Source organism: Aquarana catesbeiana, linkage group LG01, assembly GCF_042186555.1.
Source record: "Aquarana catesbeiana isolate 2022-GZ linkage group LG01, ASM4218655v1, whole genome shotgun sequence".
Lineage (NCBI taxonomy): Eukaryota > Metazoa > Chordata > Amphibia > Anura > Ranidae > Aquarana > Aquarana catesbeiana.
In genome coordinates, this window is record NC_133324.1 from 542847854 (window position 1) to 542875588 (window position 27735).

General features: G+C 44.5%; 1 protein-coding gene across 1 annotated transcript in view; it reads right to left on the minus strand.

The window, feature by feature from the left end:
- The window catches only part of LOC141105219 (FYN-binding protein 1-like), a 446065-nt gene extending 418822 nt beyond the window's left edge, over positions 1 to 27243 (minus strand). Inside the window, exon 1 of the mRNA XM_073595110.1 lies at positions 27121 to 27243. Coding sequence (XP_073451211.1) covers positions 27121 to 27123 — 3 coding nt within the window. The 5' untranslated portion in view covers positions 27124 to 27243. The remainder of the gene's footprint in view (positions 1 to 27120) is intronic.
- Positions 27244 to 27735: the final 492 nt, after the last annotated feature.

A 27735-nucleotide genomic window follows, 5' to 3' on the forward strand; every position in this document is an offset into this window, starting at 1 on the left:
GTGCACAGTTGGGAATTCAGCTTGCTTTCTCTTCTGCGTATTACCCACAGTCTAATGAGGCCGCAGAACGAGCCAATAAGTCCTTGGAGCAATTCTTACGTTGCTATATTTCTGACCTTCATAACAACTGGTCAGACCTATTACCGTGGGCAGAGTTTGCTCACAACAGTTCCTTGTGTTCTGCTTCCTGATTGTCCCCGTTTATGGCGAATTATGGTTTCCAACCTTCTATGTTGCCTGACTCTTTTGTTCCGCAGAGTATTCCTGCATTAGAGGAGCATCTCCGTGGTCTTCACTCCACTTGGGCACAAGTTCAAGAGGCTTTGCAACATGCTAACGATAGGTACAGACTCCATGCTGACCGCAGACGCCTGCACCTTCCTACCAGGTTGGGGAGAGAGTCTGGCTGTCGTCTCGCAACCTCCGACTTCGTTTTCCTTCTTTGACGTTCGCACCTTGGTTTATTGGGCCTTTCTGTATCCTTCGCAGGATTAACCCAGTGGCTTACGCCTTGGACCTTCCTCCTAGTATGCGCATCTCAAATGTGTTTCATGTCTCCTTATTGAAACCTTTGGTCTGCAATCGCTTTACCACCTCGGTGCCACGTCCTCACCCTATACAGGTTGAGAACCATGAGGAGTATGAAGTACAATCCATTGTTGACTCCCGTAGGTTCCATGGGCGCATACAGTACCTGGTGCATTGGAAGGGGTACGGTCCGGAGGAACGCTCTTGGGTCTCCTCCTTGGACATACATGCCCTGGTCCTCCTCCGTGATTTCCATGGACGTTTTCCCCTCAAGCCTGGTGGTCCTCTGAGGGGGAGGGGGCGTTGAGGAGGGGGTACTGTCAGGGCTGGGCTCAGCCCTTCCTTCTCTGAGCTGGCCGCTCAGCTGTCGGCTAATTGCCAGCTCCCATCTCTCTCCACAGTTACCCAGCTGTTGTTGATTCTGCTCGTCAGTCTTGCCTACTTAAAGCCGTCAAGCTCACTTGATCTCTGACTTCGCCTTTGTCAACATCACAGAGACGTTCTCCTGTGTTCCCGTTGAAGACTTGCTCGGCTGACGTTCCTTCTGGCTCCTGATCCTGCTTGCTGTACTACTACGTTTATCTCTGGCTCTCTGACATTTGCTTGGCTGACTACCCGATCCGGTTACAGAACTCTGGTTTGTTTTGACTACTCTTACTCTGTTTACTTTATTATTATTATTATTATTATTATTAAACAAGTGCGACTTTACTTCTGTCTCGGTCTGATTCATGGTTTCTGATACATCCAAATTATGAATATATCGTGAATCATAAATGCAAAACAATGCGGATGAGATCCTCTGTGGATATGTGCACAAAATCAACTACTTCAAAAACACCCTGTGCCTAATCTCTTCATGCACTAGGAATATCTATCACCAGATGAAGGGCCTGCTCACCTCCATACAAATCAAAGAAAGCTTCTCTCTTTAGACCCAGGCAAATCTCTTCTCTCCTCCTCTAAAGAACAGAACCTCTGTCCTCACAGCTTCCCAAAGGTAGTATGTAACAAGGCAGAAAGGACAGACCTCGTGTACTCCGTAACAACTCTTTATTTAAAACTTTGCTTAAAATTCTACTTACAAGAAGATTAAGAATACACGCTTTTCAAACAATGTAATCCTGCTCACCACCTCTAAGGGAGCGACTCTGATGTAACATCACAAAGCTCAACTCCTCCCCTAGACACGTATCGCCATGCGATAGGGCTTCTTCAGTAGACCTACTTGCTTCTTTGTTTCATGAACTTGCTCCTCTTCTCAGCACTTAGCCAGCCATTCCAGATGCTCTGTATACTATTGATCCTGTGTGTCCTGTCCTGAATTTTGTCTTCTCTCCCCAGCATCTCAGAAGCTGTTTCAGCCTCTTTGTATAGCACCCTCTCCAGCTGTTTTAAATGTCACTGGGCATACCTCTACTACAAAGGGGCTGGCAGACATTCTGCAACAGCCCAGGACATTTTAACAGCTGAGTCCTGCTAATTGTAGCCAACTCTCATATTAAAAATTGCCAGGCTCTCTTTTCTCTCAATTTTTTTGTCCTCTTTCTTTCTTTTTTAGGGACCTTATTGTTAAGTTGGCGATCTATATCTGGCACTCATATATTTAATCTGAATGTGCCTTTCACTGATACACATGCTGTTACGATTCCTGAGAGGCTGACCATCTTTTATAGGAACAAACTTTTTTTTCTATGTAATTTGTTTACCTTTGCTATTGTATTGTTTGTTATGGCCCTTTGGGTCCCCTTCCTTTCCCCATACCCTTTATACTTGTTATTCCTCAATAAAACTTTTTTTGTGGAAAAAAAATAAATTGCCAGCAATGTGTTTAATAGTCCCTTATGGTAAAGCCAGCCCTGGGTCCAAGCATGAAAAATAAGACGTGAGAAGATATAAGAAAGTTAAAAAATATAATTATAAAAGTGATTAATTAGTAAAATTAAGTGAGAAAATAAAAGGATGAAGAGTGATAAATAAAACTCCAAAAAGGCATCTGGTGAGAATTCAGACCTCTAGGCAAAAGACAATCAAGTTGAAAGAGTCTCCTGTTTGTTTAATGTTATCTTCTTGGATACCATAATTCATTTTCTTAAATTTAATAATGGTCACAGTTTTAGCGCTGTCTGTGTTGCTATGATAAACATACAAAAAAGAACGAACTAAAGAAGAAGATTTCATGCTACCAAATCATTTTCACCCTAACAGATAAATGTTTCTAAATGTATGTACTTTATTTATGCTTTGTCTCACAACCAATATAAATTTTCCCACAAATGCAGGTGTATCGTCACATATGGTGACCCATCACATTTACCCGCTGGAGTGTGCATGCGCGACGCCACCAACACTTTTACGACACACTAAAACAGATAGTGTGACGGAACTGACGTTAAACTGCGCTTGCGCAGTTATTATGTGGCTCCACCCCTAAGTCCAGGTTCAAGCCCCACCATTCAAGTGGACATAGAGTTAAAATATAATTATTCTGAGCGAAGCAAGGGGCCCTGTTGCAAAGTGGTGTGTTACAATCAATAATTGTACAGAAGAAGAGCTTGTCTGTAACGTCACTTCCGTGACATTATCTCACGGTTTCACTGCTCCGTATTGTCGTAAAAACTTTTGGAACGCATAACGCCAAGTTACGCATGCGCAGTGCCAAATTTCTCAGCAGATCGTCACTTCCGTTCCGAAATGTGATGGGTCGCCATATGTGATGAAACACAGGGAAGAGTCTCAACATGGGACATAAAAATACTTGTAAGGCTTGTAAGGGAGTAGTGAGTGCCTATTTTGCTTTGGCAGCTGAATCATTGGTCTGCCAGTACCACATAGCCCTTGCACTTGTTTGTTCCCTGGGGACGTTCTGGTGACTATGCAAGGTTTTATCTTTTTCTTTTGGTCTATTTTTTTTTTCTTTTGCTTAATCCAGTTTATTCTAGTTTTCTCACTTTTTTCCCTTATAGCCCCCACAATTTTATAGCCCCCACAGTATGGTTTTCTCTTTATTTTGACCTTATTTTGAATTATTTAAAACAATTTGCCTCTTACCAATTTTGTAGTGTTCCAGCCTGAAATTAAAATGGATTGAACTAGCATTTTTTAACATTTGATTTGCATTACATACTTAACATTGCAAAGGTGAAATTTTTTTTACTGTGACACATTATTTTAATGAAAAACAATGTGTTGGTCTCTACCATTTTTTAAAATTTGGTTAAGTTGTAACCTCAGGTGATACACAGAGATGAGCCAAATCTCCCTCCACGAGTTGCACATGTTTATCTGCAATCTTCTCTTCTCTCCAGCTGTTCAAAGTGCAGAATTTGTTACAGCTTGTCTGAAAGTAGGGACGGGGAGCTGAAGCTACATACAGTGAGGAGAGCTGAGAGTTGGTTGGAGGAAAGTAACACCCACCTTCACACAGCACACAGGAACAGTGATGACTGAGGCTTTCAATCACAGGCTGTGTGCTCTGTACATTTCGTGTATGACCCGGCTAGTTTTTGACCCTACTTGCTCGCTTCTGATTCGGTACCGTTTGGACTCCGATCTACCTATGTATGACCCAGCTTGCCTAGACTACGATTTACCTGATTCTACTGTAGTACCAGACTCAGCATTATTACTTGGCTGCCCAGCCAACCTCTACCTTAGTCTGCAGCAGTGAACCACAAGCTCGAGCCAACATCTACCTTCATCTGTAGCAGTGAACTACAAGCACCAGCCAACATCTACCTTCATCTGTAGCGGTGAACTACAAGGTCCAGCCAACATCTACCTTCATCTGCAGCGGTGAACTACAAGTCCTAGCTGATCTGCTCTGCTTAGACCTGATCGTGGTTTGTGCTCTTGTTCCTTTAACTCTTTGCATAATCAGCACACCTGAACTGCTGCCTGTTATCTGCTCCTAGCCTGACAACTGACCACTCTACACCACCCTACAAACTACTGACCAATGTACACTACCCTACAAACTACTGATCTCTGTACACTGCCCTACATACTACTGACCTCTGTAGACTGCCATACTTACTACTAACTCCTGTACACTGCCCTACATCCCGCTGACCTCTGTACACTGCCCTACATCCCGCTGACCTCTGTACACTGCCCTACATCTTACTGACATCTGTGCACTGCCCTACTTACTAATAGCCTCCTACTGACCTCTGTACACTGCTCTACACACTACTAACCTCTGTACACTGCCCTATACACTACTGACCTCTGTACACTGCTCTACATACTACTGACCTATGTACATTACAATACATCCTCCTGACCTCTGTACACTGCCCTACAAACTACTGACCTCTGTACACTGCTCTTCATACTACTGACTTCTGTACACTGCTCTACATACTACTGACCTCTGTACACTGCTCTACATACTACTGACCTCTGTACACTGCTCTACATACTACTGACCTCTGTACACTGCTCTACATACTACTGACCTCTGTACACTGCTCTTCATACTACTGAACTCTGTACACTGCTCTACATACTACTGGCCTCTGTACGCTGCTCTTCATACTACTGATCTCTGTACACTGCTCTTCATACTACTGAACTCTGTACACTGCTCTTCATACTACTGAACTCTGTACACTGATTTACATACTACTGACCTCTGTACACTGCTCTTCATACTACTGAACTCTGTACACTGCTCTACATACTACTGGCCTCTGTACACTGCTCTTCATACTACTGAACTCTGTACACTGCTCTACATACTACTGACCTCTGTACACTGCTCTACATACTACTGACCTCTGTACACTGCTCTTCATACTACTGAACTCTGTACACTGATTTACATACTACTGACCTCTGTACACTGCTCTACAAACTAGTGACCCCTGTACACTGTTCTACATCTTACTGACCTCTGTATACTGCCCTACATACTGCTGACCTCTGTACACGGTATGATACATTAAATACAGTTTTGTAAGCAACACCTTATTTTCTGGCAGTGCCCCTCCCAAAACCATTCAGACACGGAGCCGCAGTTCGGCCCCGCCCCCCCCTCTCCTGATTGGCTAACTGACTTTGACAGCAGCGGGAGCTAATGGCACTGCTGCTGTGTCTCAGCCAATCAGGAGGGATAGTCCCAGACGGTCAAGGCACTCGTGTACATTGCTGAATAGAGACGGGGCTCAGGTAGGTATTAGGGGAGCTGCTACACACAGAAGGCTTTTAATCTTATTGCATAGAATACATTAAGATAAAAAAAAATCGGCCTTTACAATCACTTTAAGTCCTCATGAATACAGGTGCCTGGGGTTGCATGATGTAAAATTCTGGTGTGTGCCCTAGCCTGGGAGCCACAGATGCTGCACACAGCCACCTATCGAAATCAATAGCTGCTTGCAGATGTACACAGGTATACACTGGTACTAGCATAAACCCTCACATATGCATGACAGACGTGTGACCCTGGATGCAGGTTGCTACAAAAGACTTCTGATGATCCTGAAGTTCTTCATAAAGCATACAGTATGTCAGGGCAACATTTTTAAAAATGAATAACATCCCTGTAATACGTCCAGATTTGACCATGATTTATCCTTTAAAGACCTTTCAAGTCCTAAAACACAGCACCTTTGCTGCACTGAAATATCAACAAATGATATTAGTTCTGTCCTGCTTTTTTTGCCAAACTACAAAATTCTTTCCCTCTCTTCATCTCCACAACATATGTGGAGATGTACTGTAAGGAGGAATTGAAAGGCCTGCTTGAGATAGGACTGCAAAGTACACAGGACAGTTCTGGATTCCTATAGACAACTTCATCCAGCATCTGACCTTGTGCGCCACTTATGGGGTGTGCCTGGCTTTAAGGCGTCAGAAGCACTAGCTAAATCATTAGGGTTAAAGTGATTGTTAAAAGGGTGTTCCGGCCGTTTCTTTGATTTTTTTTAAAAGTCAGCAGCTACAAACACTGTAGCTGCTGACTTTTAATAAGGACACTTACCTGCCAAGCGAGCCCGCGATGTCGGCCCCCCGAGGCCGATCCGTCCATCGGATCGGCTGCCGGCACCGATATCCTAACTAAGGGAAATAGGCAGTGGAGCCTTGCGGCTTCACTGCCCGTTTCCTACTGCGCATGCGCGATCCGCGCGGCGCTTTCTGAATGGCCCCGTTGTTTCCTGGGACACACACATGTCCCAAAAGACAACGGGGCCGCTCGCCGAGGAGGAGGAAACAGTGCTGCGGAATAGGAAGAGGCAGATTAGGAAGACTGCCTAGCAACAGGGGTCTCTGGTAAGTAAAACATTTTTTTTTCATAATTTTTTTTTATATTTTTTTAAGAATATTAATGTAATTTTTTTTTTTAGGGTGGCCCTCCACTTTAAGTTATTTATTTTTTTTTAAATAAAATAAAAAAGATACATACCCGCTCTGTGCAATACAAATAAATAAAGTGAAGAAACAGATATCAGAATATCATGATACCAGGAATATCTTATATAAAGTGTTGCTCTTGTGTAGACGGGGCCTATACGCCCTGCACATTTGGGTACCTTTTCACATGTACGTGCCCACTAATGCCCAGAACCAGACAGGGCCGCAGTCATGTGAAGATCAACATTAAGGTGGAACCCCGACTTAGAAGTGAGACATACACCTTGCGCAGCTGCGTAACATACAGATTCCTTCCGTGAAACACTCTGTCCCACATTGCTGCACATCCCGCTCCACCAATCCAGCTTTCCTCTGCCACCTCATCACTCCTAGTGACAGAATAGGTGGGACTATATAGGCACTGAACAGACGCCAATTACATAAAAAATCTTATAGGACATACAGAGCATCAAGCAATATATAGTGTAGGTACAAATTTATCATAAAAGGTAATGACACCTCAGTCACAGAACTTGCATCACATATGTATGTCACTATGTTTTAAAGCCAAGATTGAGAAGCCACAGGGTTGCGCTGGCGCTCGTGCCCCGTCGGACGCCCACTGCTAGGCCATTCATTCATGGATGCTGTTTGGACGTCCTGTAGGTAGATTGTCATAGGAACTAAGGTATCTCCTTTACCGTGCCTCCTTTGGTCCCTTGGACCAAAGGAGGTGTTTACGAGTATGGTGTACCATACTCGTATAGTTTCTACGATCCTCCACAATTGCCATAGACAATATTGGGCCGTGCTTCCTGCTTGCCTTTACAATAGATTCCTCATGATCCTGGTGCCCTCTGGCTCTGGCTACCACTGGGGGATCTTTTGCAGTGTGATACCTGGGCGGGACCACATATGGGCTAGCGGTGGGCGTGCAACGGGGCATGAGCACCAGCGCAACCCTGCGGCTCCTCAGTCTTGGTTTTAAAAACATAGTGACATACATATGTGATGCTAATTCTGTGTCTGAAGTGTCATTACCTTTTATGATCAATTTGTACCTAAATTATATATTGCTTGATGCTCTGTATGTCCTATAAGATTTTATTTTTTTGTACCAATAAATTACATTTTTTATCTAATTGGCATCTGTTCAGTGCCTATATAGTCCCACCCTTAAAGGGTTTTCTCCTGTTGTTGTACAACATTAGGGATGATGGCACTTTATCCACTATAGTCAGAGTTACCTTCTACAGTGACAGAATGGGGTCCTGCCGTGTGGACCTCATGCGTGCCCTTGTTAACCCTTAAAGCTCTCGGATACATGTGGCTACATTCCTGGGGTCTCTATTTTGTAGGTCTGGTCCTGATTGCTTTTGGGGCACCAACCTCTAGGAAGGGAGTCAGAGCACTAACCCCCTCACTACCGGAGAACCTGTCACCCATGCCGAATGTCTGGCATTACATTCCCAATCATCCCATGATTACTCATAGCAACTACACATTTCCCACTCACCAAATTTATCTGGAGGGGAGGAGCAGTGAGGATTGCAAAACGCACCTTTCAACTACCCACTTTGGAAGGGGGTCTGGCATTTCCGTGTCTTCCATGCATTGGTGGTCTTACCCTGCCAACAATGCGGCCACTTCTTTGGAGGCAGTCATCCTTACCTCCTACGAATCCCTCCAGAACCTAATACATTGAATGTCACTTAGAGGGAGAGAAAGTGTGAATGTCCTGGCAATGAACCTACAGATCTTTAGGCTCTCCAAGCTGTTACTGCCCACTACACACGCCACAAAAAGGGGGTAAAAACAGTCTCACACTTATTTTCAGATAACATGTTCCGCTCCTTCGCAGAATTTCAAAGGGACTTCGGTCTCCCTCACACAGCCTATTTCCAATACCTACAGATACATCACGCGGTTCAGTCTCGAAATATAGATGTTCAGCTTTCACCGTTAGAGCGTCTACTGACTGATCCCTCTCACACCAAACTTATTTCTACATATTACAAGTCTCTACTCCACTCCACGACCAACAGGCTTTGCTCCATTGAACACAAATGGCGTTCTGACATACCTGAGCTGATGGAGGATGTCTGAAGGGAGGTTCTTTCCCTCCAGGTAACCACTGTCTTCTCCTCTCGTGACAAGGTGCTCCAAACAAAACTGTTGTATAGGTCTTACTTCACACCATGCTTATTGTATAGACTACATAGATTGCCCTCTCCATTGTGCTCTTGATGCGGTGTGGCTGATGGTACATTTTTTCACTTAATGTGGGAATGTGCTCTGATAAGGAAGTTCTGGTCAGAGGTCACGGCCTTCATCAGCTCCATAGCTCAGATACCTAACATATGTAACCCCCTACGATGCCTACTAGGATACATTGATTATGAATAATTATCTAAAAATGTACAGTCCTTTATACGCATAGTAATGTTTTATGCAAAAAAATCGATAACCATGCACTGGATATCTCAATCCTTGCCCACTATAGATTTCAGGCTCACCATGGTTAACCACTTGACCACTGGGCACTTAAACTCCCTTCCTAACTAGACCAATTTTCAGCTTTCGGTGCTCTCACACTTTGAATGACAATTACTCAGTCATGCAACACTGTACCCGTCTGAAATGTTTGTCCTTTTTTTCACACAAATAGAGCTTTCTTTTGGTGGCACTTAATCACCGCTGGGTTTTTTATTTTTTGCGCTATAAATCAAAAAAGACTGAAAATTCGGTAAATATAAAAAAAAAATAAAAAATTCTTTGTTTCTGTTAAAATGTATTGGCAGAGTATTGGCGAGTATTGGCAGAGTATTGGCGATTATTGGCAGAGTATTGCAGAGTATTGCAGAGTGTGGCAGAGTATGGCAGAGTATGGGCACTGAGCAGCGCTGTGGGCTGGATCTGTAGTGCCCACAGTGCTGCAAACGATCTCTCCCTCTCTCCTCTCACACTATACCGATCGGTACAGAGAGGGGAGGGAGGAACCGGCATCATGACATGACGCCGGTTTGTTTACAAGTGGTGATGCTCCGTCATTTGACGGAGCGATCACGTGGTAAACGGCCACTATCACCGTGATCCGTGATGCACCGGGTCCTGGTCATGGATGTTCTCGGATGCGCGCCCCAGGGGGCGCACGGGAGCGCGATTCAGTGAGGACGTCTATGGACGACCACCCAGAATAAGCTGACTGCGCTGTAGCCGTCTTTCGGCTATGGCCCGGTCAGCATGTGGTAAACCACGCCATACCACTGTACAAGTAGACGCATGAAGCTAGAGGATGCCCAAAAAAATTCTCTAAGATTTGGAACTCCTGGATCAGCTCAGATAGTACCATACCACCCACTCCTTAATGTACAGAATAAGGTTATAATCCCACATTATGTGGATTGTCTATATGTCCCTGAACTCTATATGGGTTGAACTATACTAAACAGCAATGTGACCTACATGTAGCTCTATGTTCACTGACTGGATGCCGGATAAATGTAGTACATTATGATTGAAACGCTGTTCGCTCCAAATGTACACATGTGTATCTGTTGCTTGTTGTGTATTACAAAACAAAAAAAAGTTAACCTTTAAAAAAAAACTACACATTTCCCACCAACTCCTCTGCTGAGTTAACACTTAGTAATGGCCTTCCGTTCTATACTCTTTACCCTCTTATGTGCTTAAAGTCCTTGTTTCTTTAGATACACCATATATCTGCATGCAGCCCCTTGAATACCTTCAGACTAGACATTATACAGTTAAAAAGACATTAGTGAACATATTGGCAATACAGTCCAGCAGTATAATGCTCATTCAGAAAAATGTGTTTGTAACTATCTATCAGTAGGCTACCCAGTGCATAACTTCCCAAGGTAAGAAATCATAAAGTCCATGATCCAGCAGAATCCTAAGGCAAGTGTTCTCCCTAGAGGGATTGCTGTGGGTTACATCTTCTCCTTGTTCTTGCTCTTGCTTCCCATTCAGGCCACGGCAAAAGAGCTTGCCTGAACAAGCCTTCCCCCTTTTTTTATTTACAACACAGGATGGCAGAGCCCAGAAATGCCTAGAAAAAATGCAAATATTGGTTTGCAATATACTTGGATACCATTTTATGTTTTTATTATTGTGTGAAAGTTTATCCCACTATGAGAATGCTAAGTGGTGTCAGAATGACTAACAGAATTATGATCCTTGAGATCTAAAAAGCACATGGCAGCCTATAAATTATTTGTGCTTTTTACTTCCTGAATAACTTTATTTAAAGAGGTAGCTGCGTGATGAGGAGCTAGAAGTAATGAGGGTGTCCATATTGATTCTAAATAGTTATTGAAGTCACCAATTATCAAGAGAGGCATATATGTGTATTATCAGTCCAGTGTGCTTACAAGCCCTGTTCCTTTAGATACGCCATATACCTTCATGCACCTCTTTGAATAACTTTAGACCAGGCATGAAACAGCTAAATTCCTTCATAACTATCTAACAGTAGGCTGCACAGTGCATACCTCCCCAAGGTAAGAGTTCCTAAAGTCTGTGATCCAGCAGAATCTGAAGGCAGGTGTTCTCCCTAGAGGGGCTTGTGGGTTGCTGTGGGTTACATCTTTGTCTTGTCCCTGGTCTTGCTTCCCTTTCAGGCCATGGCAAAAGAGCTTGCCTGAGCAGAGCCTTCCCCCTTTTTATTTACAACACAGAGTCCATAAATGCTCGGAAAAAAACACAAAGATTGGTTTAACCCCTTCCCTTTTGGGTAGCCTAAGAAACTAGCTAACTCATAAGCAACACCTGTAAGCACCTGCTTACACACTGTCGTACCCAAATCATTAAATCAAAGGCACTGTAGTTTCAAATATAAACAAGTCCCCAAAAAAGTCCTACAATAATCTTTAAAGCAGTGGTCATCAACCCTGTCCTCAAGGCCCACTAACAGGCCAGGTTTTATGTATTACCTTGGGGAGATGCAGACTAGAATACTGCAATCACTGAGCAGCAAATGATATCACCTGTGATGCATTTCAGTTATCTTGCAAACCTGGCCTGTTAGTGGGCCCCAAGGACAGGGTTGACGACCACTGCTTTAAAGTACATCCACTTGTGAAATTCAATGTGATAAAACACCTTCAATGACCGCTGTGCTCCCACCTTCACCATACAGGATTGCTTACGAGAGCCCAAGACCTCAAAAGAAACTCTTATATCGCCTTAAATTTCACTCAGGGGGATAGATGGCTTGAAATCCCTCACAGGAGCATGGATGGCTTTCTCACATTCTGACACCACTTATATTAGAATCTGGTCTCACATGTAAAAGGATGGAAGAGAAACCCAATAGTTTAGCAGTTTCTTCCAACGCTTCATTAAAGACACTTTACACAAAAGAAAAGGACAGCCTGGGCGGGGTTTAGTGGTGACATACTCCAGCTGGCTTGGACGTGCAGCTTTTGTTCTGTGTTGATGTCTGGCTATTTTTTTTGTGAGTATTTAAAGTGTTTTTTTTTGTTTTTTTAATCCTTTATTTAAGGTATGCGGTTTGAACAAAATGGTATGGCATTACATATCATAGTCAATGAAATCAGTTAATTGACATTATTACCATGAAGTCAAAGAGTCAATGGATATCAACTAAATAACAGGCAAGGTTCCAATATAGCAATATGAGGTATCTATAAACTGTTGACAATAGCCTCTACAAACAAATATAACCTGTTTTTAACCTGTAGTGTGGTGGGAACCCAAAAAATAGCTTTAGTTGTCATACACATACCAGTAGGAAAAAATAAAATGGGAATAACCCTAACTAGCAGATACCGAGCCATCGTGAGGTTGGGAGCAAAACGTGGCTAGTGTACAAAATACGGCTCTCAGCCCCATCTTTGCGGAAGTGGCACCCATTGATCAACACATACTGGGAAATTTTTTCTGGGTAGTAGAGAAACGGGACGACACCCTAGGTGTCAAGAAAGGAAGTAAGAAGGAAAGGAGACAGTAGGATGGGAGGACGAAAGAAGAAGGGTAAAGAGCTTCACCAGGGTCGACGGTCCATGGCTTCAATCTCCCGTTAAGGAAGCTGCTCAAGCATTTGTCAGGTATTCATCTGAGAACCGGAACATATCCCAAAATAGCCAGCATGTGTTGTGTTCCTCTGTCCTGTTCCTAAGGGCAGCTGTCAGGTGTTCCATCTGCTGAATATCATTCACCCTGGCAAAGCACCAAAGGTGGAGATTGTTGTTTCCACATGCTGGGGACGCATGCCCTGGCTGTATTCAGAAGGTGTTTCAGTAAGGATTTACGATATCGCTTACTGGACATAGGGGTCAAATTTAGGAGCACTGCTGCCGGGTTGTCATAGAGGGAAACGTTGGAATGTTGGAAGACACTACTACACAAACTGGTCCTTTTATATGTTTAGTATAAGCATTTGCTATTACACCATACCAATGTACATAAAGCATCTATTCACAGTACGCCGTGCCAACTTTTGGCTAGAGTGTATTTGGAGTGACACTTGAAAGTAGTCTTTCGTTCTCATTTTCTGTAGTTGGCCCCAGGTAACTAAGTTGCTGCTACCTGTTTCAAAATGTAATTTTGCAGATTCCTTCAAGATTAACACAATGGTAGCCTTTGTAATGCACATGGGAAAGGCTCCTAAAGGCTGCATTAAATACATTTAACAGTTTAGAAAGCAGAGTACCTGCACACTTTTTAATCTGAAGGAATAATCAGTGTCATCTTGGTAGTGATGTTGGTGAACAGATGTGACATCAAAATCGATTACTAAATCATTAGAGCTGGAGATTGCTATCACAGGATTGCAACTTAGAAACTACACACAAATCTCCATACATGTGAGTAAATCTCCACAAATCTGCAACTCTGTATTTATTAGTCAACCAGTGGTACAAGCTGAAAATGTTTGCAATATACTTGGATACAATTTTATGTTTTTATTATTGTGTGAAAGTTTATCCCACTATGGGAATAGTGGTGTCGGCATGACTAACAGAATTATGATCCTTGATATCTATTTGGTTTATCGGAAAAAGAACATTATTATTATTATAATACAGGATTTATATAGCGCCAACAGTTTACGCAGCACTTTACAATATAAAAGGGAGACAATACAGTTATAATGCAATAAAATACAAGAGGATTAAGAGGGCCCTGCTCAGAAGAGCTTACAATCTAATAGGGTGGGGCAGGTGGTACAAAAGGTTGTAACTGTGGGGAATGAGATGATGGAAGTGGTAAAAGATTAGTTGGAGACAGGATAGGCTTTCCTGAAGAGATGAGTTTTCAGGGATCGCTAGATGGAAGCAAGAGTAGGGGATAGCCGGATAGGTTGAGGTAGCGAGTTCCAGAGGATGGGAGAGGTACTTGAGTAATCCTGGAGACAAGCATGGGAGGAGGAGACGAGAGAGCTTGAGAGTAGGAGGTCTTGAGAAGAGCAAAGAGGAAGATTTGGGTGATATTTGGAGACAAGATTGGTGATGTAGCTCAGAGGAGAGCTGTGAATGGCTTTGCATGTTGTGGTTAGTATTTTGAATTTAATTCGCTGGGTGATTGGGAGCCAGTGTAGGGATTGGAGGAGAGGGTTGGCAGACATTGAGCGGTTGGTAAGGTGGATAAGTCTGGCAGCAGCATTCATCATAGACTGGAGAGGGGATAGCCTATGGAGAGGCAGGCCAATGAGAAGGGAGTTGCAATAGTTCACTGATTAACATGGCAGCTGGTTAACTATTTGTGCTTTATACGTTCTGAATACGTTTATTTAAATAGGTAGCTGCGTGACAAGGAGCTAGAAGTAATGAGGGTGTCCATATTGAAGTCGAAATGGTTGTTGAAGGCACCAATTATCAAGAGAGGCATATGATATGTGTATTATCAGTTCAGTGTATTGGTGCAATCCTGAATATCATAGGATTGTGTAAAAGCTATGATGAATGTCAGTAACATTTAGATGAAGATTTAGAACCTGTCAGCCCTTAGTCGTTCAGTGGGTAATCTCTCCACTTCCTGTCCCTATAAGTGGCCAAGAAGTTTTAGTTATGGGCTTTCATGGAGAAACGGTAACAGACATAGGTGTGTGCAGCCTATTGCATTAGGGTGTGCACTAGGGTTGCCACTTTTCATCATGCCAAACCCGAACACTTTAGCGGCACCATGCAGTTCAATTTTTGTTTTTGCAGTATACTGTACACTACAGGATTGTAGAAAAGCAGCGACACCTTTGGGTGCCCCAAGAAGAGTAATAATGTGTTGCGCCGTGACAAACAGTGGATGTGGCCAAATTTTGTTTTTGAGGGGAGGAGCTTAAGGGGCATAGTTGAATCAAACAAGGTCAGTCTGTCCCCCAGTACAAGTGGAGTCAGGCAAGAACCCCCCCCCCCACACACACACACACACACACACATACATACACACACACACACACTTACAGATGTACTGACCCCTCTCCAGGAGAAGGAGACCCCTTAACAGGAGAAGTGCATGTGGGTGTTTCGAAGGGACCCCCTTCCACCCATACAGGAATACAGGGAAACCCCCCATCTGGGAATACAGGAACCCCACTCCCTCCAGTTAAAGGAGACTCCTGGGGGTTATCAGAAGGGAACCCCCACCCAGGAATAACGGAACTTTCATCCATCCCTCCCCCCCTCTAGATAAGGAAGACCCGTAGCTAAGAGGACTTCAGGGGGGGTGATCAAATGGGAATACAGGAACTCTCCTCCCTCCCCCCTCCAGTTAAAGAAGATCCCAGCTGGAAGACTGCAGGGGGGTTATAAGAGGGGACCCCATCAAGGAACATAAGATCCCCCCTCCAGTTAAAAAAGACCCTAGCTGGGAGGACTTCAGGGGGGATGATAAGAGGGCACCTCCCTCCAGGAACGTAGAAGCCCCCCTCCAGTTAAAGAAGACCACAGCTGGGAGGACTGCAGGGGGGTGATAAGAGGGGTCCCCTCTCCAAGAATATAGGAGCCCCCCTTCAGTTAAAGAACACCCCAGCTGGGAGAACTGCAGTGGGGGTGATATGAGGGGACCCCTCTCCAGAAACATAGGAGCCCCCCTCCAGTTAAAGAAGACCCCAGCTGGGAGGACTGCAGGGGAGGTGATACGAGGGGACCTCCCTCCAGGAACATAGGAAGTCCCCTCCAGTTAAAGAAAACCCCAGCTGGGAGGACTGTGGGGGGGTGATAAGAGGGGACCTCCCTCCAGGAACATAGGAATCCCCCTCCAGTTAAAGAAGACCACAGCTGGGAGGACTGCAGGGGGGTGATAAGAGGGGTCCCCTCTCCAAGAATATAGGAGCCCCCTTCAGTTAAAGAACACCCCAGCTGGGAGAACTGCAGTGGGGGTGATATGAGGGGACTACCCTCCAGGAACGTAGGAAGCCCCCTCCAGTTAAAGAAGACCCCAGCTGGGAGGACTGCAGGGGGGTGATAAGAGGGGACTTTCCCCCAGAAACATAGGAAGCCCCCTTCAGTTGAAGAAGACGACAGCTGGGAGGACTGCAGCGGGGGGGTGATAAGAGGGGACCCCTCTCCATGAATATGGGAGCCCCCCTCCAGTTAAAGCATACCCCAGCTGGAAGGACTGCAGGGGGGTGATAAGAGGGACCTCTCACCAGGAATATAGGATGTCCCCTCCAGTTAAAGAGATCCACATTGGCTATTGCCAGTCCCATCAATTCCCTTTTTGCTTGTCCATTTCTCCACTGGACCCCCTGGGTGACACCATTCATCCCTGCAGTACTCTCTTTTTGAAGGGTCACAGTTTGATCTGGCACATGAGGTGTTCCATCAGCGTGGCTGGAGCCATTCACATCCTATCCTCCCCCCCAGTTCATCCCTGGATTCCCTCAAGTGACACCATCCACCATTGGGGTTGAATCCATCCCCGAGGAGACACATCCAGGAGACACAGCCGGGATCCAGCAGCTCACGCTTACCAGCTGACACTCCGGCGGCTCTCCCGTGCTGACGTCACTGGCCCCCGCGACGGAGCCTCGGTGAGGTTGTTCTCCCTTCGGCGGAGCTTTGGCTCCCTCCACGCTACATCCCCTGCCTGTTGGAGCCAGTGAGCTGTCCCTCCCGACTTTGGATCACACAGCGCTGCTCTCCTCCCGCCGGAGCGTCGGCTCCTTCCACGCCACATCCTCTGCTCGCTGGAGCCGGTGAGTTGTCCTCCACGATCACAGATCACACAGCCAGTGGGGCTTCTGCTAGTCCCCTTGATTCCTTGGGTGAGGTGCCCCCTTTTTTTGTTTCATTAACTTTTTTCTATTTTGACTTGGCTGCTACAATACACCTGGATGGGTTTCTTGTGTGGGTTTTCTGCTGCTCAAGGGCCAACTGTCTTATATACATATATTTTTACCCTAAGTACACACTAAGATGTCTTCATTCAGTGCAATATAGTTCTGTGTTACTGTGGGTTCAATTTTATCTGTTCAAAGCTTGTTTTTACAATTTATGAATTATCATTTTTATTATATTATTATTGGACTCAATAAACTGTCCTTTTTTATCATTATTTTTGGACTGCCAGATTTTATTTTATTTTATTTTATTTATGTGAATTCCAGAGAGCTGGACATTTTTTGTTGTTTTATCTTGTTCTGTATCTACCAGCTACGGTTGGTCCAGCTGCACTATTCTCCCTCTATGTCTAGTCATGCTAAATGCACATAAGATATTATATGACATGGTATGATAACAATATATGTTATACACTCCACGTCTTGATTGAGTTCTCCAGGTGGCTACTCATTGGCGCTGGGTTATTGCTGTTGGTGTAAATCACAGCTAGCTAGCCAGTGTCAGCTTGTAGATGTCCAGAGGACCACAGCGAGAGTCACAGGCACCCCATCCAGCCAAATAGAGCCCTTGCAGCTTTTCATCAGCCACGCTCTCATCCATCCTACAGTGGAAGTCACAAACACCTCTATTTACAGCGGGAGTCAAGGACACCCCATCCAGCCTCCTCTGGAGTTCTACAAGATGACAGCTTGCTGTGATTGATGATTTGCCTGTATACGTTCGAGCAGAGGCGGCTCTAGGCTTTGTGAGGCCTTAGGCAAACCTTAGACATGAGGCCCCATTCTTGCCCATAATGGGAAAAATATCTATGAATTTAGTTTCTAGAATTTTCTCTAACCAATTAACTCCTTCAGCCCCGGAAGATTTTCCCCCCTTCCTGACCAGAGCACTTGTTTGCGATTCGGCACTGCATCGCTTTAACTGACAACTGCGCGGTCGTGCGACGTTGCACCCAAACAAAATTGACGTCCTTTTTTCCCAGAAATAGAGCTTTCTTTTGGTGGTATTTGATCACCTCTGCGTTTTTTTTTTTTTTTTTGCGCTATAAACAAAAAAAGAGCGACAATTTAAAAAAAAAAAAAAAAACGCATTATTTTTTACTTTTTGCTATAATAAATATCATCCAAAAATATATAAAAAAAATATTTTTTTCCTCAGTTTAGGCCTATATGTATTCTACATATTTTTGGTAAAAAAATCACAATAAGCGCAAATTGATTGGCTTGCGCAAAAGTTATAGCGTCTACAGAACAGAGGATAGTTTTATGGCATTTTTATTTTTAATTTTTTTTTATTAGTAATGGCGGCGATCTGCGATTTTTATCGGGACTCCGACATTATAGCGGACACATTGGACACTTTTGACACTATTTTGGGACCATTGTCATTTATACAGCGATCAGTGCTGTAAAAATTCACTGATTACTGTGTATATGACACTGGCAGTGAAGGGGTTAACCACTAAGGGGTGATGAAGGGGTTAAGTGTGTCCTAGGGAGTGATTCTAACTGTGGGGGGGATGGGCTTCAAGCCACATGACAGCGATCAATGCTCCTGATGACAGGGAGCAGTGATCTCTGTCATGACACAAGCCAGAACGGGGAAATGCCTTGTTTATATAGACACTTCCCCATTCTGTGGCTCTGTGACATGATCGCCTGGAAACCTGTGGACATCGAGTCCGCCGGTCCCGCGGGCACGGTCACACTATACGTTGCACGCGCACCTGCTATCCCCGCCTCTTAAAGGGGACGTACAGGTACGCCCATTTGCCCGCCACTGCCATTGTGCTGACTTATATTGGCGTGCAGTGGTCGGGAAGTGGTTAATCAAATATATATACTACATATATATTATATTCCAAATATATATATATTACACGCATACCATCTCCTGTACTATTTCTGCAATCTCTACCATCTCCTGTACTATGTCTGCAGTCTCTGACCATCTCCTGTACTATGTCTGCAATCTCTCTGCAATCTCTGACCATCTCCTGTAGCATGTATGCAGTCTCTGACCATCTCCTGTACCATGTCTGCACACTCCCTGACCATCTCCTGTACTATGTCTGCAATCTCTGACCATCTCCTGTACTTTGTCTGCAGGCTCTGACCATCTCCTGTATCATGTATGCAGTCTCTGACCATCTCCTGTATCAGGTATGCAGTCTCTGACCATCTCCTGTACAATGTCTGCAGTATGACCATCTCCTGTACAATGTCTTCAGTCTCTGACCATCTCCTGTACCATGTCCACACACTCTCTGACTATCTCCTGTATCATGTCTGCAGTCTCTGACCATCTCCTGTACTTTGTCTGCAGTCTCTGACGATTTCCTGTAGCATGTATGCAGTCTCTGACCATCTCCTGTACCATGTCCACACACTCTCTGACCATCTCCTGTATCAGGTATACAGTCTCTGATCATCTCCTATACAATGTCTGCAGTCTCTGACCATCTCCTGTAGCATGTATGCAGTCTCTGACCATCTCCTCTATGATGTCCGCACACTCTCTGACCATCTCCTGTACTATGTCTGCAGTCTCTGACCATCTCAGGACCCTCAAGACAGAGCCTTGTCTCGTACTTGGAGGGAGAATTATTAGTATGGGTTTCTTGTTCAGCTGTTTGAAGTGTTCGGTAGCTGCCTTTGTGTTCGGAAATGGAATGTCTTAAAAGACTTTAACCCCTTTCATACTCGGAGATGGTCAGAGACTGCAGACATAGTACAGGAGATGGTCAGAGACTGCATACCTGATACAGGAGATGGTCAGAGAGTGTGTGGACATGCTACAGGAGCTGGTCAGAGACTGCATACATGATACAGGAGATGGTCAGAGACTGCAGACATAGTACAGGAGATGGTCAGAGAGTGTGCGGACATGCTACAGGAGGTGGTCAGAGACTGCATACATGCTACAGGAGATGGTCAGAGACTGCAGACATTGTACAGGAGATGGTCAGGGACTGTATACCTGATACAGGAGATGGTCAGAGAGTGTGTGGACATGGTACAGGAGATGGTCAGAGACTGCACACATGCTACAGGAAATCGTCAGAGACTGCAGACATGATACAGGAGATGGTCAGAGAGTATGTGGGCATGGTACAGGAGATGGTCAGAGACTGCAGACATTGTACAGGTGATGGTCAGACTGCAGATATTGTACAGGAGATGGTCAGAGACTGCATACCTGATACAGGAGATGGTCAGAGACTGCATACCTGATACAGGAGATGGTCAAAGACTGCAGACATAGTACAGGAGATGGTCAGAGACTGCATACATGATACAGGAGATGGTCAGAGAGTGTGCGGACATGGTACAGGAGATGGTCAGAGAGTGTGCGGACATGGTACAGGAGATGGTCAGAGACTGCATACATGCTACAGGAGATGGTCAGAGACTGCAGACATTGTACAGGGGATGGTCAGAGACTGTATACCTGATACAGAAGATGGTCAGAGAGTGTGTGGACATGGTACAGGTGATGGTCAGAGACTGCACACATGCTACAGGAAATCCTCAGAGACTGCAGACATGATACAGGAGATGGTCAGAGAGTGTGTGGACATGGTACAGGAGATGGTCAGAGACTGCAGACATTGTACAGGAGATGGTCAGACTGCAGACATTGTGCAGGAGATGGTCAGAGCCTGCATACCTGATACAGGAGATGGTCAAAGACTGCAGACAAAGTACAGGAGATGGTCAGAGATTGCAGACATAGTACAGGAGATAGTCAGAGATTGCAGACATAGTACAGGAGATGGTCAGAGACTGCAGACATAGTACAAGAGATGGTCAGAGATTGCAGACATAGTACAGGAGATGGTCAGAGAGTGTGCGGACGTGGTACAGGAGATGGTCAGAGACTGCATACATGCTCCAGGAGATGGTCAGAGACTGCAGAAAAAGTACAGGAGATGGTCAGAGATTGCAGACACAGTACAGGAGATGGTCAGAGACTGCAGACATAGTACAGGAGATGGTAGAGATTGCAGACATAGTACAGGAGATGGTCAGAGATTGCAGACCTAGTACAGGAGATGGTCAGAGATTGCAGACCTAGTACAGGAGATGGTCTGAGACTGCAGACATAGTACAGGAGATGATCAGAGACTGCATACCTGATACAGGAGATGGTCAGAGAGTGTGTGGACATGCTACAGGAGCTGGTCAGAGACTGCATACATGATACAGGAGATGGTTACAGACTGCAGACATAGTACAGGAGATGGTCAGTGAGTGTGTGGACATGCTACAGGAGCTGATCAGAGACTGCATACATGATACAGGAGATGGTTACAGACTGCAGACATAGTAAAGGAGATGGTCAGAGAGTGTGTGGACATGGTATAGGAGATGGTCAGAAACTGCATACATGCTACAGGAAATCGTCAGAGACTGCAGAAAAAGTACAGGAGATGGTCAGAGACTGCAGACATTGTACAGGAGATGGTCAGAGACTGTATATCTGATACAGGAGATGGTCAGAGAGTGTGTGGACATGGTACAGGAGATGGTCAGAGACTGCATACATGCTACAGGAAATCGTCAGAGACTGCAGAAAAAGTACAGGAGATGGTCAGAGACTGCAGACATGATAAAGGAGATGGCCAGAGGATGTGCAGACATGGTACAGGAGATGGTCAGAGACTGCAGACATTGTACAAGAGATGGTCAGACTGCATACCTGATACAGGAGATGGTCAGAGATTGCAGACATAGTACAGCAGATGGTCAGAGATTGCAGACCTAGTACAGGAAATGGTCAGAGATTGCAGACATGATACAGGAGATGGTCAGAGACTGCAGACATAGTAAAGGAGATGGTCAGAGACTGCAGACATAGTACAGGAGATGGTCAGAGACTGCATACCTGGTACAGGAGTTGGTCAGAGAGTGCGTGGACATGGTACAGGAGCTGGTCAGAGACTGCATACATGATACAGGAGATGGTCAGAGACTGCAGACATAGTACAGGAGATGGTCAGAGTGTGTGGACATGGTACAGGAGCTGGTCAGAGACTGCATACATGCTACAGGAGATAGTCAGAGAAGGCAGACAAAGTACAGGAGATGGTCAGAGACTGCAGACATGATACAGGAGATGGTCAGAGAGTGTGTGGACATGGTACAAGAGATGGTCAGAGACTGCAAACATTGTACAGGAGATGGTCAGAGACTGCAGACATAGTACAGGAGATGGTCAGAGTGTGTGCGGACATGGTACAGGACATGGTCAGAGACTGCATACATGATACAGGAGATGGTCAGAGACTGCAGACAAAGTACAGGAGATGGTCAGAGACTGCAGACATAGTACAGGAGATGATCAGAGAGTGTGCGGACATGGTACAGGAGATGGTCAGAGACTGCATACATGCTACAGGAGATGGTCAGAGACTGCAAAGTACAGGAGATGATCAGAGACTGCAGACATGATACAGGAGATGGTCAGAGAGTGTGCGGACATGGTACAGGAGATGGTCAGAGAATGAAGACCTAGTACAGGAGATGGTCAGAGATTGCAAACATGATACAGGAGATGGTCAGAGATTGCAAACATGATACAGGAGATGGTCAAAGACTGCAAACATAGTACAGGAGATGGTGAGAGACTGCAGACATAGTACAGGAGATGGTCAGAGACTGCATACCTGGTACAGGAGATGGTCAGAGAGTGTGTGGACATGGTACAGGAGCTGGTCAGAGACTGCATACATGATTCAGGAGATGGTCAGAGACTGCAGACATAGTACAGGAGATGGTCAGAGAGTGTGTGGACATGGTACAGGAGCTGGTCAGAGACTGCATACATGCTACAGGAGATGGTCAGAGACTGCAGACATGATACAGGTGATGGTCAGAGAGTGTGCGGACATGGTACAGGAGATGGTCAGAGACTGCAGACATTGTACAGGAGATGGTCAGAGACTGCAGACATAGTACAGGAGATGGTCAGAGAGTGTGCGGACATGGTACAGGAGATGGTCAGAGACTGCAGACATAGTACGAGAGATGGTCAGAGACTGCAGACATAGTACGGGAGATGGTCAGGGACTGCAGACATAGTACAGGAGATGGTCAGAGACTGCAGACACCATACAGAAGATGGTCAGAGAGGGTGCGGACAAGGTACAGGAGATGGTCAGAGACTGCAGACATAGTACAGGAGATGGTCAGAGACTGCAAACATGAAACAGGAGATGGTCAGAGGCTGCAGACATGATACAGAAGATGGTCAGAGAGTGTGGGGACATGGTACAGGAGATGGTCAGAGACTGCAGACATAGTACAGGAGATGGTCAGAGACTGCATGCATAATTGGGCTGAAATTGCACCCGGGCCACATGTGAATCGCACAGAATGCACAGCGTGTTCCTGTGTTTTCATAGTGTGAACCCACCCTGTGACCTGGAACCCACACTTTGCTCCACTTGCCTGGAAGGGGGGCACTAGTATGGGCACCTGGAGCAATTTTAAACATCTCTTGTGGGGCCACCCCCTCTGTGGCAGAGAGCATCTCTTTAACATTGGGGGGAGAGGGTATGCGCTAAGGGGGTTGTATTTCATATCCAAGCCCCCTTGTAGCACAGGTCCTAAAGTGCCCCCTAGAACATATCCCCCCCAAATCACTCAAAGTGAACTGTAGGCTAGCCCCCCCCACCCTCTTATTCATGTCCCCCACCTCTGAAAGACTCAATGTGGATTAGTTCAGACAGCTGATCTCATTCCAGCAGCATTGTCTCGGCAGTGTGGTGAGCCTCCTTCTCCTTGTACAAAGGAAAACATCACAGCAGGAGGAGGAAGGTCAGGTTCAGTTCACTCCATAGCACTCTGCACTGTGTATGTGTGCGGTAGCTGGGGACAGCGGGGAGAGATGTCGACTCTGCCATAAAAAGTGGAGCTCGCATGCGGCGTGCGGGAACAAAGATACCCCACACAAGCTGCGGGCATTCCATGACTCTGATTCGCCGGGGAAGTTAAGGTATGGGCAAATTAGGCGGCCGTGGGGCCCCTGGGAGTGCGAGGCCCTAGGCGACCACCTAATCTGCCTAATTAGAGAGCCGCCTCTGCCTTCGAGTTTTGTGAGTGCAAGCTTTTATACTTGCTTTTATCCAATTTTATTAAACAGATACATTTAGATGGCGGTGCTTTTTTAAAAAAATTATTTAAACAGCATAATGAAAATGGCAAGTGTCGTATAAAACCCAGAGCTTGTGCCTATGGGAGAAAAGCAAATGTTTTGCAGTATATAATATGTAGGGACAAGTAATTAAAGAAAATACTCGCACATTTGGATATTTTTCCCCCAAATTCCTCAAATAAGGAAGCTTAGGGGTTGATTTACTAAAGGCAAATCTACTTTGCACTGCAAGTGCATTTGGAAGTGCAGTCACTGTAGACCTGAGGGAAAGAACTGAAATGAGGGGAAGCTCTACTGATTTTATCATGCAATCACATACAAGCAAAAATGCTGTTTTTTATTTTCCTTGCATGTTCCCCTCAGATCCACAGCGACTGCACTTCCAAGTGCACTTTCAGTGCAAAGTGGATTTGCCTTTAGTAAATCAACCTCTTAATGTCATAGGTGCTTGATGCAGAATCACTAAAACGAACACATATTGCTCACAGGTCAAATATAAACCCTTTACGCATAGTGGTATGATCACATCCCAGATTAAAGTGGTTGTAAACCTCAGACATGAAATCTGAGCAAAGCAAATATTTCTATATTGTTTACTGTTCTCTTTCCAAAGCACCAAGTGCCATTTCTTGTTCCTCTGCTATCTGCATGAGTCACTTCTGACAAGCTTTCCTGACAATAAGAACTAAAAAGGTGACAAGGAAGGATCTCCAGCACACAGCCTGTGATTGAAAGCCTCAGCTCTGTTTCTGTGTACTGTGCGAAGCGGGGGGGGGGGGGGGGGGTGACCCTTCCCTCCAATTGGCTCTCAGAGCTCTTTTACAATGTGTAACCATATGTCCCCGCCAACTGCTTTGTGAGTCTGTGAAAAATCCTTTTCAACTCTGAGTTTTTCAAGGATGTACAGGACATATTGTTGCAAATAAGCAGTTGCAACTTATGTAGGAGAATTTGTTTCATCTGTGTTTCACTTGAGGTCAGTCACTTCACTGGGTATAGGTAGGGGTTTACAACACTTTAAATACAGTTTACAGGAAATGTTGTACAAAGTGCCCCACCAGGTTGTTTTACACAGTGAGTAAACAAAACAAGCTACAAAAAATACAAAATCACTGCAACACAACAGTGAACTGCTACTTCTGCAAAACCAGTCATAGTATATGCAAGTATTAATGCAATAATGAAACTCCACTCCTGAATTACAGAGGAAAATTTGAGACTACACATTAATTAAAAAAAAAGGCAAAAAATGTCAAATTTAGGTCAGGAATCCATATAAAAAAATTTGAAATGAAGTATAAAAGCTTCGATTTTGCACATTGTGTGCTACAAATTAATATGTATTATGTTTAAAAATGTTATCATATAGTGTCTTTGTTCAGATTGCATATTTGAACAATTTAAGCATTGTCTCTCTGTCTGGATTTACTATAACATTATTTACCATTACTATAAAATTATACAATTCTTTTTAGCCCATAATGAAATGCATTACTTTGGTATATTGTTTGGCCATGGCCCTGTGCATACAAGCAGTACATTAAAACCCCTTCCCGACCGGCGCACGCCGATGTAGAATGGCACGGCTGGCACGGCTGGGCAAATGGACTTACAGGTACGTCCATTTAAATTCCCCACCGTGCCATTGCGCGCGCGCCGGCCGGGAGCTCCGTGAGTCGGGTCTCGGGTCCCGCGGACTCGATCGCCGCGGGGATACCCGCGATCGCCTCACGGAGAGGACGAATGGGGAGATGCTGATGTAAACAGCATCTCCCGTTCTGCCTAGGGACAAGTGTCACTGATCACAGCTCCCTGTCATCGGGAGCAGTGATCAGAGTAATGACACTACTAGCCCATCCCCCTACAGTTAGTAATCACTCCCCTAGGACATACTTAACCCCTCTCCGCCCCCTAGTGGTTAACCCCTTCACTGCCAGTGTCATTTACACAGTAATCAGTGCATTTTTAATCGCACTGATCGCTGTATAAATGACAATGGTCCCAAAAATGTGTCAAAAATGTCCAACATGTCCGCCATAACGTCGCAGTCCCAATAAAAATCGCTGATCGCCGCCATTACTAGTAAAAAAAAAATTAATAATAAAAATGCCATAAAACTATCCCCTATTTTGTAAACGCTATAACTTTTGCGCAAACCAATCAATAAACGCTTATTGCAATTTTTTTTTTACCAAAAATATGTAGAAGAATACGATTGGCCTAAACTGAGGAAAAAAAATGTTTTTTATATATTTTTGGGGGATATTTATTATAGCAAAATGTAAAAAATAATGCGTTTTTTTCAAAATTGTCGCTCTTATTTTGTGTATAGCGCAAAAAATTAAAATCTCAGAGGCGATCAAATACCAGGGGAAAAAAGGACGTCAATTTTATTTGGGAGACACGTCGCATGACCGCGCAATTGTCAGTTAAAGCGACGCAGTGCCGAATCGCAAAAAACGCTCTGGTCAAGAAGGGGGTAAAATCTTCCGGGGCTGAAGCAGTTAAAAATACAAACAGTAGATTAATAATAAGGCAAGGCACATTGTTAACAACCTTCTATGAACAATGCATATTCATAAGTACACTTGTACATGCTAAAGAAAAATAATTTTGCTTGAACAAAGTCTGACAGTACTGCTGCCTTATCATTATTATTGTTTCACCTGAAGACATAAGTATTTAGACATGTTATATTTCTCAATCACCTAAAAAAGCTCACTGTAAGTGTAGAAAAATCAGCAGCACTCACCATTTTAGGTCACTCAAGACATAGACTGCCACTGGTATCTTCTATAAAGTGTGCTAGAAATGAGGAAACAGCAGTACACTGGCATTTTGTAATATCTTTAATCTGTGGGCTGGTTCTTCAATGAAAGGAAGCAGTCATGCTATTTCAACATACCGTGCAACATCAGGAAGTAAGTGGTAAATATCTGAGCATAAGGCAGTGTTTGGTGACCTGGATTTTAAATTCAGGCTATCACTCATCAAAATCCTGCTAATCCTAATTGTGTACTGTATCTGAATTTATCTTTAGGCAGTAGACCTGCATAGGGCATATGTATGTAGGATATACATGGAATTTGGTAAAAAAAAAATAGTCAAATTGATAGCTTTTCTTTTTTTTTTTTTTTTGTTAAAACATTTTAAATCTGTATTTTTTGTAAATAGTTTAGTTTTGATAGATGTTGGAGAAATAAAACACCTGACTATTCAAGGACTTGCTTTCTGCAATTGGGTTTCTGGGTCTGTATTGGGTATATTCTTTATAGATTATGGAGAAAGCAACAGGTGCTGGAACATGTGAAAGAGGGAATGAGTCCCTTAAACTGCTGAGTGGACAGGAACAAAGCTGGATTGCTGT